Source organism: Sus scrofa, chromosome 15, assembly GCF_054392235.1.
Source record: "Sus scrofa isolate SSC_HxYL_T2T_F1_AM1 chromosome 15, Sscrofa_HxYL_maternal_Yorkshire_Landrace_v2.0, whole genome shotgun sequence".
NCBI classification, from domain to species: Eukaryota; Metazoa; Chordata; class Mammalia; order Artiodactyla; family Suidae; genus Sus; species Sus scrofa.
The window spans coordinates 138950308-138967171 of NC_139397.1; the positions used below are offsets into that span (position 1 = coordinate 138950308).

The 16864-nt window shown below is 43.0% G+C and overlaps 1 protein-coding gene across 5 annotated transcripts in view; it reads left to right on the forward strand.

Annotated features, from left to right (window-relative positions):
- MOGAT1 (monoacylglycerol O-acyltransferase 1) overlaps positions 1-16864 on the forward strand; it is a 77829-nt gene that overhangs the window by 35965 nt on the left and 25000 nt on the right. For 2 of the 5 annotated variants that reach the window (XM_084999074.1, XM_084999077.1), the window contains exon 7: positions 1275-3777. The exons of 1 other annotated variant lie outside the window; for it this stretch is intronic. In XM_084999074.1, the coding sequence (XP_084855200.1) occupies positions 1275-1372 (98 nt within the window). In that variant the 3' untranslated portion in view covers positions 1373-3777. Of the gene's footprint in view, positions 1-1274; positions 3778-10383; positions 12067-16864 lie in introns of those variants that run through there. 2 more of the 5 variants (XM_084999073.1, XM_084999076.1) reach the window with 2 other exon arrangements.

The following is a 16864-nucleotide window of genomic DNA, read 5'->3' on the forward strand; positions in this document are numbered from 1 at the left end:
TGGCCAGCATCCCTCTGGCTTCATGTTGTAGAGCAGTCCAGGAGTCCATTGACCCATGGCCTTAAAAAGACAAAAAAAATTTTTTTTTTTTGGTCAAAGCAGGAAATAGGACACATTTTGGTAGATGTGGCTAATTTGACTATAAGTCCTTTGGGGTATTACTCAATACCAAACAAATGTAAAAGAAGCTCCACTTACATAAAATTATACCCTAGCTGGTCACAAGACAGTATTTCAGAAGACTCTGTGGCCCAGATAACCACAGCAACTAAAGGCCTTTATATAATTATAAAACCCATGATTTTCATTCCTTTGGAGCAGTTTATGAAAATCTCATGACACAGTCTTTTCGCAGTTTCGCAAAGGTATGACTTTTAATCTCACACTCAGTAGTGTCAGGGCCTGACTGACCACTAACTTCCACTGCATCACCTAGAAAACAGTGAAAGCCCATATAGGGTAAAGCAGAGGCACTGAAAAATGCGAAAAGTTCTGCTCTGATGAATTTATCTAGAATTTTGCCATTACAAAATCTAGACATCAGCAACTTTAATTCTTGGCCTGCACAAAATCTTATTTTTAAGTACGTATTAGGGAGTTTACCTCTTCCTTTCTTAGGGTCTCCAAAGGTCTAAATCCAGCCAGGCCAAGAAGTCCTTTCATACATTTTTTTCTTTTTTTTGTATCTTCTAGGGCTGCACCCGAGGCATATGGTGGTTCCCAGGCTAGGGGTCTAATCAGAGCTACAGCTGCTGGCCTTCGCCAGAGCCACAGCAACTTGGGATCTGAACCGCATCTGCAACCTACACCACAGCTCATGGCAATGCCAGATCCTTAACCCACTGAGCGAGGCCAGGGATTGAACCCTCAAGCTCATGGTTCCTAGTTGGATTTGTTAACCACTGAGCCATGATGGGAACTCCCTAGAAGTCCTTTCATAAACTCAAAGCATCAGTTCCATATAGTCCTACAGGTTGCAAACGAATGTTCTGAATTTTTGCTGCAACATAAACGTGAGTCATGAATTGCATTTAGTAGTATATTTTGATGGAGCTCTCCATTTTAAAGGTTCTCTTCTAATCTGTAATTGCATATAAAATTTAAACAGTAAAACAATGACACCAAAACAACAACAAAAATAACCTCAGAACACCGGGAGAGAAGCTGGGCCGGGAGAGAAATTGTGCATTTATGCTGTCGGATTTGGACATTTCTTTCTCCTGTGTTTCCTTTGCACACTGGGTGCAGGCTGAGTCATTTCCTTTGTCTTGCAGCTAGAAATCTTGAAGTTGTCTCTACCCTGCCAGGTCTATTACACTCACAAGAAAGCTGCAGCTTTGGTGCTTGGGAAAGCCAGCCAGTTTCGCTCTGACCCACGGGGAACCAGGATGAGGGATGTTTTGTGATTTATACAAACTCTTCACCATGACCGTGAAAACAATCAAAGTCTGTCTACTTCAGGGACATCTGTGACTTTATTGTGAGTGTCGGGTTATGTGTAAAACCCCTACTTTCCTCAAGTTACACTTCTGTCCTGGGAAGCTCAGGAAGTGGAGTCTGGATTCATTGTCCTTATTTCCATAACTTTACCTTGATTCCAAACTACCTCACTGGTGCAGATCACCAAGTTTGTGATAAATACGAAAATAAGTGTGGGGTGTGTTAACCTCTGTCTTCTTTTCCTCTAAAATAAGAGACAGTATTGATGGGCTTTGTCATTTGGTTGGTTTTTGCCAACAGCCCAAGGTTGCTCGTTCTCACATTTGTTTTTAAAACTAAGTGATAAAATATCTATTTGTGGGGCTGGGAGAGTTCCTTCAAATAGAATTTGAGTATCTTTTTAGAGGAGAAAAACCAGGCACCTTCAAAACAACCAGCTAGTTACTCTGGTTTGTCTAGGGTAGCAAACACAGCAGCAGTTCTTGATGCTTGAAACAAAGGGATTTCTCTAATGCCTTATATTTTAGTTATTTTAATGGCTCCTTCCCAAACACCTTCAGCTTGGTGCCTTACTATCTTATATAAGAAGAAAGTTGATCTCAATCCATAGATCAGTCATGGGATGGTGAGTTCCTCCTGGCAGAATCGCTGTCTTGTGTGAGTTTTGATCCTGGCCCCGAGAGGATAGACTTTCATGCCTCTCCATGAATGCTTGTGGCACTAACCTGGCAGTTTGATGGACGGTGCCATGGAAGCCAAATTTGAGAGTCGGAAGGGATGTCATAGCCTGTCAGTTATTCCTTCTGCTGATGAAGCGGTTGAACCCCAGTGAGGTTTAATATGGATTGGAACTAACTTCGTGTTATAGATTAAACAGGAGGTCCTGCTCTCCCATGACTGTTGATTAATCAACCAACAATCCTCCTATAAAGCGAAAGTATCAAAAACAGAGTACAATAAAAAACAACACGTAAGGCAGCAAACTCTGTATTATTGAGATTGAGGCTATTTTTCTTTCTTGAGATCAGTACACGGCATTGTTGATTTTCCCTTATGCAAGAGCTATTTTGGGGATACAGCCTGGGCAAAGTCCAAGATTCCAACAACACGCTTAGCCACTGAAGCCTTATATATCAGAGCAGCAGGGTAGGGCAAGGTGCCTCCTGCCTAGGGAGAGTGACAGACCTTGCCAGAGTCTTTCCTCTCAGCTGTGTTGCTATCATTAATGTCACCAAAGTAACCCCACTACTCATACAAAGGTGCAAGCAGAGCTTCTGTCACCTATGGACAGCCCCAAGTCCAGAGACATTCTGGATCCAGCCTTATTTAGTTGCATTGTCATAGCTGCTTTAAAAAATTTTTTAAAATAGCTCTTAGATTCTGGTTAAGAATGATCTTAGGCTCTCTTGAGAATAAAGATAAATCTTCCTTTTGTTGTATTCCCAAGGAGTGTGTGTTTCTTTCCTATTCCATTTGCAGACCAACTTGGAGCCTGGTAGGATTTCTTCTTTTTTTGTTGTTGTTGTTGGTCTTTTTAGGGTCACACATGTAGCATATGGAAATTCCCAGGCTAGGGATCTAATTGGAGCTGCAGCTGCCTGCCTACACCACAGCCACAGCAATGCTGGATCCAAGTCGCATCTGCAACATACTACAGCTCATGGTGAAGCTGGATCCTTAACCCACTGAAGGAGACCAGGGATCGAACCTACATCCTCATGGATGGGTTCATTACTGCTGAACCATGACAGGAACTCCTCTGGTTGGATTTTAAACCCTCTTTTATGGGTTGACACGACCAGAGAAAACTCCAGCCTTTTCTACTTCTCAGGCTTCTGTGTTCAAATCATCCTTCAGCCTCTGGACTTGCCCTAACTGGCCCAGTGACCTGGACCCAGGGGCTTCCTACGTAAATAGAGTTAGGAGTGAACCGTCTCCAAGATTTCTTCTGGCTCTGTCTCTATGGTCACTGCCTGGCTTTTTCTGCCATGGTAATGACATCTGGCTGGAGATTTATCTGGTGACTTTTCCTTTTCCTGTACCCTCCTCACTCGTGTTCCTCCAAGACATGCAGTGAGTTCAAATGATTATCTGACTTTCTTGGTATTTTTCTAAGGAAATAACTTACATCTCTAAGTAAAAATAGAAAATTCTCCAAGAGCCTGCCTCCTTTATAGTATTCAAAACTAAGGAATAACCGTTTGATACTTGTTAACCTCTTTGTAGGAGATGGTGGTGAAGTTTTCTGTTTTCTATATTGTATGTGTGGCTGTGCACTTTTTGAAAGCTCTCGGTTTGTAAAGTTTTGACCAATAAATGTGTTCTGCGCCCAAGTTATCAATGCGTGGGTGTGATATTTCACCCTGGATCAAATGATTTTCCTTTTCCGATACCTTGACAAGGCTGAATTAACTTGGACTTGGGGGTCAATACAAACAAGAGAATTGCAGCCAAACCGTGAGCATCGCCGATTCTCATACTGAAGGGTCAAACCTTTAAATTCACTTGATGGGGTAAAAGAGCAGAAAGCAGGGGCAGGGCTGACAGGAAAGTGTAGGTGTGCAGGGTGAAGCAAGGACAGAGGACAGGAAGAGGCAAGAAGTCAGGAAGTTGCTGTCATCGCATGTGGTTGGAGTTGGTGTGAAACCTCTCAAATCCAGGAATATTCAAACACTGATCAAAAAAATCTCCAGATTCCTCACCAAGGGAATCCCTGCTAGTGGGTACGGGGTTTCTTTTGTGATGAGGCCTATGTTCTTAAATTGGCTTGTGGCGGAAGTTCTTATGGTGGCTCAGCGGTTAACAAATCCGTCTAGGAACGATGCGGTGGCAGGTGTGATCCCTGCCCTCGCTCAGTGGGTTAAGGATCGGCATTGCCCTGAGCTGTGGTGTAGGTCACAGTGGCGGCTCGGGTCCAGCATTGCTGTGGCTGTGGTGTAGGCCAGCAGCTGCTGCTCTGATTCAACTCCTAGCCTGGGAATCTCCACATGCCATGTGGATGTGGCCCTAAAAAAATAAAAGTAAAATTGGATTGTGGTGACTATAGTACAACTCTCTGAATATTTGAAAAACCCCCAAACTCTACATTTAGGGTGAGTTTTATGGTATGTGAATTATATCTCAATAAAAATGTTGTGGAGTTCCCATCGTGGTTCAGTGGGTAATGAATCCGACTATGAACTGTGAAGTTGTGGGTTCGATCCCTGGCCTCGCTCAGTGGGTTAAGGATCCAGCGTTGCCGTGAGCTGTGGTGAAGGTCACAGGTGCCGCTTGGATCCTGCATTGCTGTGGTGTAGGCTGGCAGCTACAGCTCCGATTAGACCCCTGGCCTGGGAACCTCCATATGCCACAGGTGTGGACCTAGAAAAGACCACAAAAATCAAATCAAATCAAATCAAATCAAATCAAATCAAATCAAATCAAAAGGTATTTTATAAACTCAAGTCACTCAGACACTTGCCAAAATAAAGGAAGAAGTTAAAAACTAAATCTCCCTTTTTTATGTGTCAAAGATGAAATTGCCTCCCTTTGATGCCAGCACTTTGGATGACAGTTCATGCCTTGATTTTTGAAACCCATTGGTGTTTCTGGGTTCATTATCAAAATAGGTGTTTTCAGTACTCTTTTAGTGTTTCATTGGATAAAGAACATGCTGATTTGGGGGGAAGTTTTTGGGTTTTTTGGCCACGCCCATGGCATGCAGAAACTCCTGGGCCAGGGATCAAATCCATGCCACCACAGTGACCTAAGCCCCTGCAGTGACAACACTGGATCCTTAACCTGCTGTGCCACAAGAGAACTACCACACTGTTTTATTGTGTAAAATACCATTTGACTTAATTTTTTCCCAGCACTTTGTTTATACTGTAGCTAAAGACTAGTAAATATGTCATATAATGATAATCAATATTTATTGACCACCTCCAGTGTGCCAGATTCAGGGCTACGTACTTTGTGTACATCATGGCATTTAGCTCTTAAAATAGCCCTATGGATTGGTACTATTTTTGTCCCAAAAGAACTGGGGCTTGGGAGTTCCCACTGTGGCTCAGTGGTAATGAATCCATGAGGATGAGGGTTCCATCCCTGGCCTTGTTCATTGGGTTAAGGATCCAGTGTTGCCATGAGCTGTGGTGTAGGTCACAGATGCGGCTTGGATCCTGCATTGCTGTGGCTGTGGTTTAGGCTGGCGGCCGCAGCTCCGATTCGACTGCTGGCCCAGGAACTTCCATAGGCAGTAGGTGCTGCCCTAAAAAAACAAAAAGAAAAGTACTGCAGAGGGAGGGGTGGCCCTTGGAATGAGGGACAATCTTGATCACATACCACCCACATGGCTCCCCTTTCCTGTCTTCTTTTGTTGTTCAGGTTTTGTCAAAACGTTGGCTTTTAGGAGTTCCCCCGTGGTTCAGCAGGTTAAGGATCTGGCATTGTCACTGCAGCAGCTTGGGTTGCTCCTGTGGCGCATGTTCAGTCACTGGCTTGGGAACTGCCACATCCTGTGGGCACGACACACAAAAAAAAGAAAAATAAAAAAACTTTGGCTTCTACTTTGTCCATAATTTAGGAAAAAGAAAAGAGGAAGTGAGGGGGCAAGTTGAATTCCAAGAAGCAACCAAGAAACTTACTTTCTGTCAGAGGTCAGGTCAAGGACCGTGAAAGTAGGGAGTAGTTAATAAGGAAGCCAGGGGGCTACATGGACATTTTACACGAAAGGACTGTTCATATTTTCCATGGTGTGTCCTTGTCCTGGAGGATTTTCATGTTAGTGACAGGTGACAAGAACACATCCAGTGCTGCTAGAGTGAAATCTTATCTCAGAAATGGTGCTCCTGGAGTTCCCATTGTGACACAGCAGAAATGAACCCAACTCGTATCCATGAGGATGTGGGTTTGATCCCTGGCCTTGCTCAGTGGGTTAAGGATCCAGCCTTGCCCTGAGCTGTGGTGCAGGTCACAGACGCAGCTTGGATCTGGCGTTAATGTGGCTGTGGCGTAGACCAGCAGCTACAGCTCCGATTAAACCCCTAGCCTGGGAACATCCATATATTGCGGGTGTGGGCTCTAAAAAGACCAAAAAAAAAAGAGAGAGAGAAAGAAAGAAATGGTGCCCCACTGGAGTTCCTGCTGTGGTGCAGTGGGTTAAGGATCCAGCATTGCCAAAGCTGTGACTCAGATTTGATCCCTGGCCTGGGGACTTCTTATGCCACAGGTGTAGCCAAAAAAATAACGAAAGAAGTGGTGCCCCACTGAAGGAAGATCTGTCCTCTCCTCAGCTCCTTCCTGGTAATGTGAAGGAGTGATTCCTGCCTCACCTAGACATCTAGACAGCTGAAAATCTTATCTGAAAATATGGGAGACCCTGAAAGCCCATTTGTCCTCTAATAACATGCCAACTTGACAGATGATATTAGCAACTAGCCCAAAGATCAAGCAGTCAAGTGATAACAGAGTGATAAGATGATGTTTAAATATGCATTGGCAATGTGACCATTAGAATGATATATTTATATTTATTGCTGAGAGTTCTGTGAAACAAACCATCAGGATAATTTGGCTATAGTCACTGAGTGTAGATGTTTCGATGACAGAGCCTTGGCAAAAGCAAATGTGCCCGAGCGGTCATTTGTGGCCACAGAGATCTCTTTTCATAAGGAACTATTGATATTGAACTTTCTAATTGCTCTGAAGCTGTTACTCCATCCTCTTGACCTGACTTTATTGCAGATAATATTTTCCTTTCCACATCTTGATAGGCTTAGAAGCTGCCCCAGGGCTATTATTTCAAAAGAGAAATTTTTTCTTCCATCCTGTCTGTGATTTCTCTTTGCTCTGGGCTCTAGTTTTTGTGAAACAGAGGGAGGTAGTAAATTCAGTCTGATCCTCTATCTGGGGTATGTAATGTGTTTTCTGCTAATTCACTGAGTTCCATCAGGGTTATTCTCTGCCAGAATTATTTGGCAAGAATCCACTAAAGAATTGCTTTCAGCTTTGTTTGTGGTTACTAGAGTCAATTGGAATTTCCTACATCTCCCAGCAATTCAAAGATTCTGGTGGAAGCGCGAAGGCCCAGGCTGCAAGGTGCATTTCTGCCAGTAAATGCAAGAAGTTGACGTGCAGTGTGGAGGAAGATGCTTAGGGCCCAATTCTGAACATTTTCCCAAGCAGTTAGACAATTTTGATCAAGCACTGACTCAGGGAAAAGAACCAAGGCACAAGAAGTGTGTTCTGCCCTCACTGGGGCTGTAATTGGAAAGTATTTCATAGGAGAGAGAGGGAAGCAGATGTCATAAGAGCAGAGCTTTGGCTGTGCAGAGAGAGGCATTCTGGCTAAAGGATCTGGGAGGAGTCAGCGAGGAAATGGAATCAACTTGGGCTTGCAAGGCTGAGGAAGTGCTAGATGAGCACAAAGGGGACGCTCAGACAGAGGTGTCAGGATAGGGTGGCCAGCTTGTCACAGCTTGCCCAAGACTTTCCTGGTTTTAGCAGTGAAAGTTCCCGTCCCAGGAACCCCTCAGTCTTAAGCAAAGTGAGACAACTGGCCACCCTAGATGGAAAGGCAGAGCTAGAGGCTACCTCTACCTGTAGAAGGGGTGGCAGGAAGCATTTTTGTTTTGTTTGTTTTTGGCTTTGTTTTTGTTTGTTTATTTGTGCGTGTATTTTTTAATGTTCCAGAGAGCAGCTTTTTCTTTTCTTCTTCTTTTTTTTTTTTTTTTTTTTTTTTTTTTTTTAGGGTTGCACCTGTGGCATGTGGAAGTTCCCAAGCTAGAGGTTGAATCAGAGCTGCTGCTACCAGCCTACACCACAGGCACAGCAACGTGGGATCCTAGCCACAGCTCATGGCAATGCTGGATCCTTAACCCACTGAGCAAGGCCAGGAATCAAACCCAAATCCTCATAGATACTAGTCAGGTTCTTAACCCACTGAGCCACAATGAACTCCTTTTTTTTTTTTTTTTTCTTTTTCGGTTGCCCCACAGAATATGGAGTTCCCAGTCCAGGGACCAGATCCGAGCCGCAATTGCAACCTAGGCCACAGCTTCGGCAACACCAGATCCTAAACCCACTGTGCTGGGCTGGGATTGAAGCTGTGTCCAAGAGCTCCAGAGATGCCACAGATCCCATTGCATCACACTGGGAATTCCCAGAGAGCAGCTTTTAAAGCAGTCTTTGGAAAATGAATAATTCCAGTTTAACTGTATAACCTACAGCCCTCTGAAATGTCCCAGCTGCTGGGAGTTCACTATGAAGGAGGAACTTAAGGCTCTGGAAGGTTGATATACCTTTGTTTTTTTGCCTGGTGTGCAGAAGTTCCCAGGCCTGGGGTTGAACCCACACCACAGCAGTGACAAGGCCAGATCCTTAACCACTAGGTCACCAGGCAACTCCAAAGTTGCTGTGTATATTGTCCTGAGTTCCTCTTTATGTCCTCTTTTATCCAGGCGGCCTCAAAACTAACAACAGTGACTATTCCCTAAGAGTCTGGGTTCTGGGAAAGAGTTATTCTGTGACTGTGACAATCTTTTCTGAGCTTCAGCTTCTCGAGTACCCAGACCCTGGGACTTTTGAAACCCAAGAGCTACTGAGAGGTCTGTAGTATTAGAAAATGCCCTAATCTTTACACAGCATTTGCTCTATGAATTCTTTATTTTGTTTTGTTCTGCCTTGTACTTGTTAAATATATAAATCTGAGCTGTAGCTTCTGGCCTTCACCACAGCCACAGCAACCTCAGATCTAAGCCACGGTCTGTGACCTACACCACAGCTCATGGCAATGCCGGATCCCTAACCCACTGAGTGAGGCTGGGGATTGAACCTGAGTCCTTGTGGATGCTAGTCAGATTCATTTTCACTGAGCCATGATGGGAACTCCTATCTTAAATAAATATATTTCATATAAACCTTGTTTATTTATAGCATGCTCCCAACGGGACTATAGGTGGAATAACTCTGCTAGAGTTTTCATAATATAAATTGTCACTTATGAAACAATAAAAAAGAGAATTGAATATAAGAATATCAAATTCCAAAAAAAGAATATCAAATTCCAAAAAAAGAATATCAAATTCCAGCTGAATATTCACTTACAATAATAAAATTTTGCTCCTTTACAGAAGATCCACTGAGTAGTAAGAACTAAGTCACTGATGTTTTTACATCTTTGCCACAGTTAAATGAGCACATTTAACCTTGGAACACAGGTTCTTAAACTTTTTATATTCTTCCCACTCCAAGTACCTTGGCAGATACAACTTGAGCTAAAGTTGAACTCCCCTCAATTGGAGGCTAGATTACATGACCACAATCAAATTCCTAAAGAAACAGGAAAGTTTCTTATGGGAAGCATCTGTCTAAGTTATTCTTTCCCCAGTGACCATTGTTGAGACTTACAGTTAGAAAAAAACTGTAGACCGCATCAAATCAATTCCAACTCCAGAGACCCAAGAAAGCATTAGGTCTTTGACCAAACAAGTGATATATCCGATAGAAATGCAGTCAACCTCATGCTTGTTTCATCCTGGTGACAGAAATGTCACCACAGCTCCGGACATCACATCTGTGTTTGAGGCAGGAGGAAGGAGAGGAGTCAACTCTCTTCTTTTTATTAGGACCTACACTATCTTCCCCACAATCTCTCTTGCAAGCTTTGATGTTTTCTTGGCCAGAACCAGGTCCCTTGTTTCCCCCTTCCCTGACAAATATGGCTGGGAAAGTGAGTATTGATTTTCTACTCTCTGTAGCCGGGGTTGGCAAATATAAAGACTGAGAGGCATTGGTCTCTGTCTACAACTACTCAATTTTGCTATGTAATGCAAAAGCAGCCATAGATGATAATGTATATGCAAATGAAGGTGGCTGTGTTCCAAATAACTTTATTTATGCACAATGAATTTTGAATTTCAGGTGATCTCATGAAATAACATTTTCCTCTCGATCTTTCTTCAGCTGTAGACAACTGGCTCCCAGGCTCTGCAAAAACAGGATCTGAGTCCCCTATATCAGAGGAAGGTGTGAATGGCTTTGGAAGGCCTCCATGTGCTGTGGCAGTTAGGCTCTGCACTTCGAATATAGATTATTGCAAAGTGATGACATGCTCAATCTATCAAGCCAACTTTAATTTCCCTGAGAGCAATAAGAAACGCCTGCTTTCCGGTCACGTTCTTTGTCATGAACAAAATAAAGTTGACCAGATACCTTTAACTCAGAAAATCTGTACTGCTGCTCTCCTGGGTCAGAAGACCTTATGTATTTTACGCATTTTGTCTTAAGTTGCCCTGTAGTGACTGCAAAACTGAATTGGACTCTATGTGAGAAGATGCTAGAAAAATCTAGAACTGTAACCAGAAAATTATTGACACTCTCACAAAGACATTTGCATAATTGCTCAAAGGTCTGTTTGCATCAACCTCATAAAAATTCAGAGCCAAAATTACCCTAGATACTGTTTAAAACAGGAAAATGATGTGTTAGATACACTGATGTAATGATTATTTGAAAGAATCTCTAAAATCTTACACATTCATTTTCTTAGACACTTTCTATTCTCTTTTGAACTTCCTAGTTAATTTATAATTATATTGTGTGAAGGTATATTTCTACATAAGTATTCAAACATGTACATATATTTTTAATAGGATATAATTCTAATATAATATGTATACTATGAATAACCTAGAGATATATTATACACATATACATGTAATAGGATGTGTCCTTCTTAAAAAAAGAAATGCGTTACGTAGCTGGAGAGTCTAGGGATTCAGGGATGAATCCATCACTCTATGGCTCAAGTGATGTCATCAGAACTAGTCTTGCAAAAAAAAAAGGATTTTCTGTTGTAGCTCAGTGAGTTAGGGTCCTGATGTCATCTCCCTGAAGATGTGGTTTTGAGCCCTAACACTGCTCAGTGGGTTAAGGATCTGCAAGCTGTGGTGTAGGTTGCAGATGCAGCTTGGATCTGGCATTGCTGTGGGTATGGTGTAGGCCTCAGCTGCAGCTCTGATTCCACCCCTAGCCTGGGAACTTCCATATGCTGCAGGTGCAATCCTAAAAAGAAACAAAACCAAAACCAAAAAAAAACTAGTCTTGCTCCATCTCTCCCGTCTTCTCCCCACTGTGTGGACTTCATGCTCAGATTCCCTTCTCGGTGATAAAAAGGGCACCAGCAGCTTCAGGCACACTTCCTACCAGGTCAGCATTCCCAGATGAAAAAGAGCTGCTCCTTCTCCCAGGATTGGAGTTCCACTGAACTTACTTGGATCATGTGTTCACTCCTGAACACATCACTATGGTCAAGAGGTTGGAATATGCTGACTGGCCTGGCTTGGGCTGTGTGGTTGAGTGTCCCTCCCTAGAGCCGGGGGTCTTGTGGAACTGGCTGGTTTGCCTGAATCACATGGTCAGAGAGTAGAGGATGAATGGGTCCCCAAAGGGAAATCAGAGTGAATGGATTCTGGAAAGACAGTTGAAGGCATGGACATTGGACTTTTAACAAAGGGATCGAGAAGAGGATGAGGAGACTAAAGGAAAATGAATGAGGAATGGGAGAACTTGAGAATGTAAAGAAAATGTTTTGTAGTCAATGAGCAAAGGTCAGTGATTCACAAACTTGGCAATGTATCAGAAAAATTCTAGGTAATTAAAAAAAAAAAAGATTTCCACTCCTTACCCAGGACTGTCTGAATCAGAATCCAAGAGTTGAAGATGCCGCATTTACACTCTAGCCCATGGGAAAACCAAGAGCAGAGAAGCACAGAGTCTGTTAAGGCCATGGCTCAAAAGAGCACACATGACTTCCACTTGCATTATATTGGCATAGCAGGTTGCAAGGGAAGCTGGAAAGTATAGTCCTTCTATCACCTAAGCTATGAATATATTTTTGTCTTGTCTCTAAATACACACACTCACATATGTACATAAATAGCTAAGTGGGCATATGTCCAGCTAATATCAGACACCTAAAAATAAAACATTTATTTCAGTGAAACATGAAACTGCTCTGAAATAAGAATAAATAAATTGAAATGGTGAAAAGTCAAAAAGTCCAAGAGAACAAGGGAGGAGTGAGAGGAGAAAGTGATGTCAACACTATTTTGCAAAATGGAAAACAGATGGACAAGTGGTAACGGACTTGGCAGAGCAGAAAAAAAATCAGAAATTTAATGCCAGAGAGGGTGATGGGGAATGGCCGGTATGAGGAAAGCTGATTCCCATTGCAGAAAAGGCCAAACCATGAAAGGCACCAGCTATGAAAAGTCAGATGTGAAGAGGACCAAAAAAAAAAAAAAAAATCAATTGAAAGTCTCTTGAAGGGGCCACTCCCAGATTCCCTGCAGCCTCTCCATCCCCTGAATATAGCACAACTTTGCTCTTGGAAATTCTAGGAAAACTCTGAGTTTTGGGAAACCAGGCTCAACGGAGGGAGTTGGGGTGGTGAGGTGCCCTAAAAGCACACTGAGTGACAATCTTTATATAGAATGATACTTCCCATAGCCCCCTTGCCGTACTAGGTTCCCATAATCCTATGCAGCCGGGTTTATATTGTCCCCCACAGGAGAGTGGAGAATTCCTCTTTTGGGAAGTCAACCAACCCAAGAGAGAAGACCTATAGATTCCAATCCTTATGGTTCCCCATCTGCCAAAATATAATGGGATGGACCAATGAATAAACTCTTATTTATGTAGAGCTGCTGGTCAGCGTTTCAGTGATAGTAATGGACATCCAAGAATGACAAGACAGTTCGAGAAAGCTGAATAGGGTGTTGCACACAAATAGAGCTTTCCTGTGACTGACAAAAAAACAAAAAAAGCCTTCAACGGGAGCGAATATAACAAACGAGGAACATGGGACAGATGGAGACAGTGGGGGAAAACTTAACGGTAGTTTATAGCTTTAGAGAGACAAAAGGAGAATTTGCAACAATAAAACAAGAACAGAATGCTATGTAAAAAAACATTAAGAAAAAAGAAAGTGATGAGGTCCCACTGCATAGGGAATTATATCTAGTCTCTTGTGATAGAACAAGGTGGAGGATAATATGAGAAAAAGAATGTGTATATACGTATGACTGGGTTACTTTGCTGTACAGAAGAAATTGGCACAACATTGTAAATCAACTGTATTATATTGTTATTATTATTATTTTGCTTTTTAGGGCCACACCCATGGCATATGGAAGTTCCCAGGCTAGGGCTAGAATTGGAGGTACAGCTGCCAGCCTTCAGCACAGCCATAGCAATTCGGGATCTGAGCCGCATCTGCAACCTACACCACAGCTCAGGGCAATGCCAGATCTTTAACCCACTGAGCAAGGCCAGGGTTCGAACCGACATCCTCATGGATCCTAGTTGAGTTTGTTACTGCTGAGCCACGACAGCAACTCCTATAAATCAACTGCATTTTAATTAATTATTTTTTTTGTCTTTTTAGGGCCATACCCGCGGCATATGGAGGTTCCCAGGCTAGGGGTCTAATCGGAGCTGTTGCTGCTGGCCTCTGCCACAGCCACAGCAATTCGGGATCTGAGCTGCATCTGCGACCTACACCACAGCTCACTGCAACGCCAGATCCTTAACCCACTGAGCAAGGCCAGGGATCGAACCTGAAACCTCATGGTTCCTAGTCGGTTTCGTTACTGCTGCGCCACGACAGGAACTCCAACTGCATTTTAATTTTTAAAAATTTAAAAAAATTAGAAAAAGAAAAAAGAAAGTGACATAACCATACAGGGATGATAGGAGGAGAAAAACAGGTGCAGGGGTGTATGAGGGAGCCAGATTCTCCTATTTGCAAAGAGAGCCAACAGATGGAATCTAACATAAAAATGTCAAGAAATAGCAATTTAAGCATGTAATTTAGAATATAGACATAAACACATACAGAAAGCTAAATAAGTAGAAAACTACCGCCTTGAAGTGGGACTTGAGGGTGGTGAAGATGGAGCTGAAGAATGCTGCTTGGGGGAGTTAACGAACCCAGCTAGGATCCATGAGGATGCGGGTCTGATCCCTGACCTTGCTCAGTGGGTTAAGGATCCAGTGTTCCCATGAGAGCTGTGGTGTAGGTCGCAGATGCGGCTCGGATCCTGAGTTGCTGTGGCTGTGGTGTAGGCTGGCAGCTGTAGCTCTGATTCGACCCCTAGCCTGGAAACAGCCACATACCTCCATATGCCGCAGGTGTGGCCCTAAAAAAAAAAAAAAAAGAATGCTGCTTTTTATTATACGCCAATAGTTATTTGATATATGAATCCATGCATATAACATTAAAAAACGAGTTTTAACATGTTTAATGTTATTTTAAAATATTTTATACTTTAAAATATTTAAAAATGGTAATATCTCGTATCTCAAAGACTACTTCCCAACGAGATGTTGTGATATAAATGTACTAGAAGTCTCAGTGTTAGGTAATTAGTGAGAAGTGCAGCACAGATGGACCAGGAGGAAAAAGCTATTTACAAGGGAGCGCATGGGTTGAAGACATGAAAGCATTTGAAAGAACCCTGGGACTTTCAGGACATAAAGTGAGAACTCTTATTTTAAGAAATCTGAGCAAGCCATTACAGACCAAGCTGCCAAATAGAGACAGGGTCAGCAGATGTTGTAGACATTACAGATGCTGTTATTTAAAAAAAAAATTGTTTATTTCAATAAAATCTGTTTGTTTGGATAATATCGAGAAATGAAGTCTTGCTTCTCCCTTTGAATTATAACCGGAAATGCCTTGCCTTAGCAGCAAGCCAGAAGCCACCAACTGGCTTCTCAAAGCCCCCTCTCCCTGCGTGGCGTCCCCTGAAGCAGGAAGGGCACTTACTTTCTCAGTCTTCCTCTCAGCTAGGAGGGCCTGTGTGTCCCAGTTCTGGCCAGTGCGGTATAAGGGAGTCTGCTAAGGGACCTCTGGCAAGTTTTGACCCTCCTGATGAGGAGTTAGGGCCCGGGAGAGAGATTTTGCGAGTTGGTCTAGAACAGGGTGACGTCATTTTCGAGCTCTCTGTGGTCATCTTGCCACCACAAGGCAAGGCCACAGGGATTTCCAAAGGCACTGCTCCAAAGCCTGGCATCAACCCATCCCAAACCAAGACCAGGGACTGTCTAACTCAGGTCTCCCTGTTATCAAGAACAAAAAAGCCAAGGTGAATCTGGTTTTCTGGGGGTTTCTTGTTAACAACTTTTCTAGGAGTTACCGTCGTGGCTCAGTGGTAACGAACCTGACTAGAAACCATAAGGATGAGGGTTCGATCCCTGGCCTCACTCAGTAGATTAAGGATCTGGCGTTCTGTGAGCTGCAGAGTAGGTTACAGACTTGGCTTGGATCCTGTGTTGCTGTGGCTGTGGTGTAGGCCAGTAGCTGCAGCTCTCATTTGACCCCTAGCCTGTGAACTTCCATATGCTGTGGGTACCCTCCTAAAAAGACCAAAAAAACAAAAAACAAAAACAAAAACGCATTTTTACTTTCACCGTTGGCCCAAACATGTCATTGTGTTTTGTTTGTTTGTTTGTTTACAAATAATATTGTGATCTCAGTGATTAGGCAGTGTCCTCTGTAGCAACTGAGAGAAGGAAGGTAAAATGTGTCACTCAGCAATAGCAGTATCATCACTCTATTACATTTGGGCAAGTATCTGAAAATCCAGAACAGTTTCTCAAGATTTGTGCCTTGAGACAGAGATATTGCAGGTGTGATCAGTTATCAATTCCCTCATCCCTGGGGGTTGCTTTGGGGGACTGGAGTAGTAGGAATCTTTTTTTTTTTGTCTTTTGTCTTTTTTGACTTTTTAGGGCCGCACCCGCAGCATATGGAGGTTCCCAGGCTAGGGTTCTAATCGGAGCTATAGCTGCCAGCCTATGTCAGAGCCACAGCAATGCCAGATCTGAGCCGTGTCTGCGACCTACACCACAGCTCACGGCAACACCAGATCCTTAACCTACCAAGCGAGGCCAGGGATCAAACCCGTGACCTTATGGTTCCTAGTCGGATTCGTTTCTACTGTACCATGATGGGAACTCCCGTAGGAATCTTTTTTTGAATTTTTTGAAATTAAAGTATAGTTGATTCATAATGTGTCAATTTCTACAGCAAAATGATCCAGTCGTACATACTTTTTTCTCATAGTCCATCATGTTCTATCATGAGATTGGATAGAGTTCCCTGTGCTATACAGCAGTACCTCATTGCTTATCCATTCTAAATATGGAGCAGTAGGGAACTTTAGGGCTGCTGGAGCCCCTGGGGCAGTGAGAACTCCATCTGGCTGCCTTGTCCATTTACTCGCAATGCACTGTACAAATATCATCTTTACTCTCATTGCCATCAATCGAAATGTGCCCAGAAGGCATGCTTTGGAACTCACACCTGGTCTTTAGGTGCATCCTCTCTCTTGGTCTTTGCAGTAGCCTTCTGAATTGATTATTAATCTCCTCCTCCAAA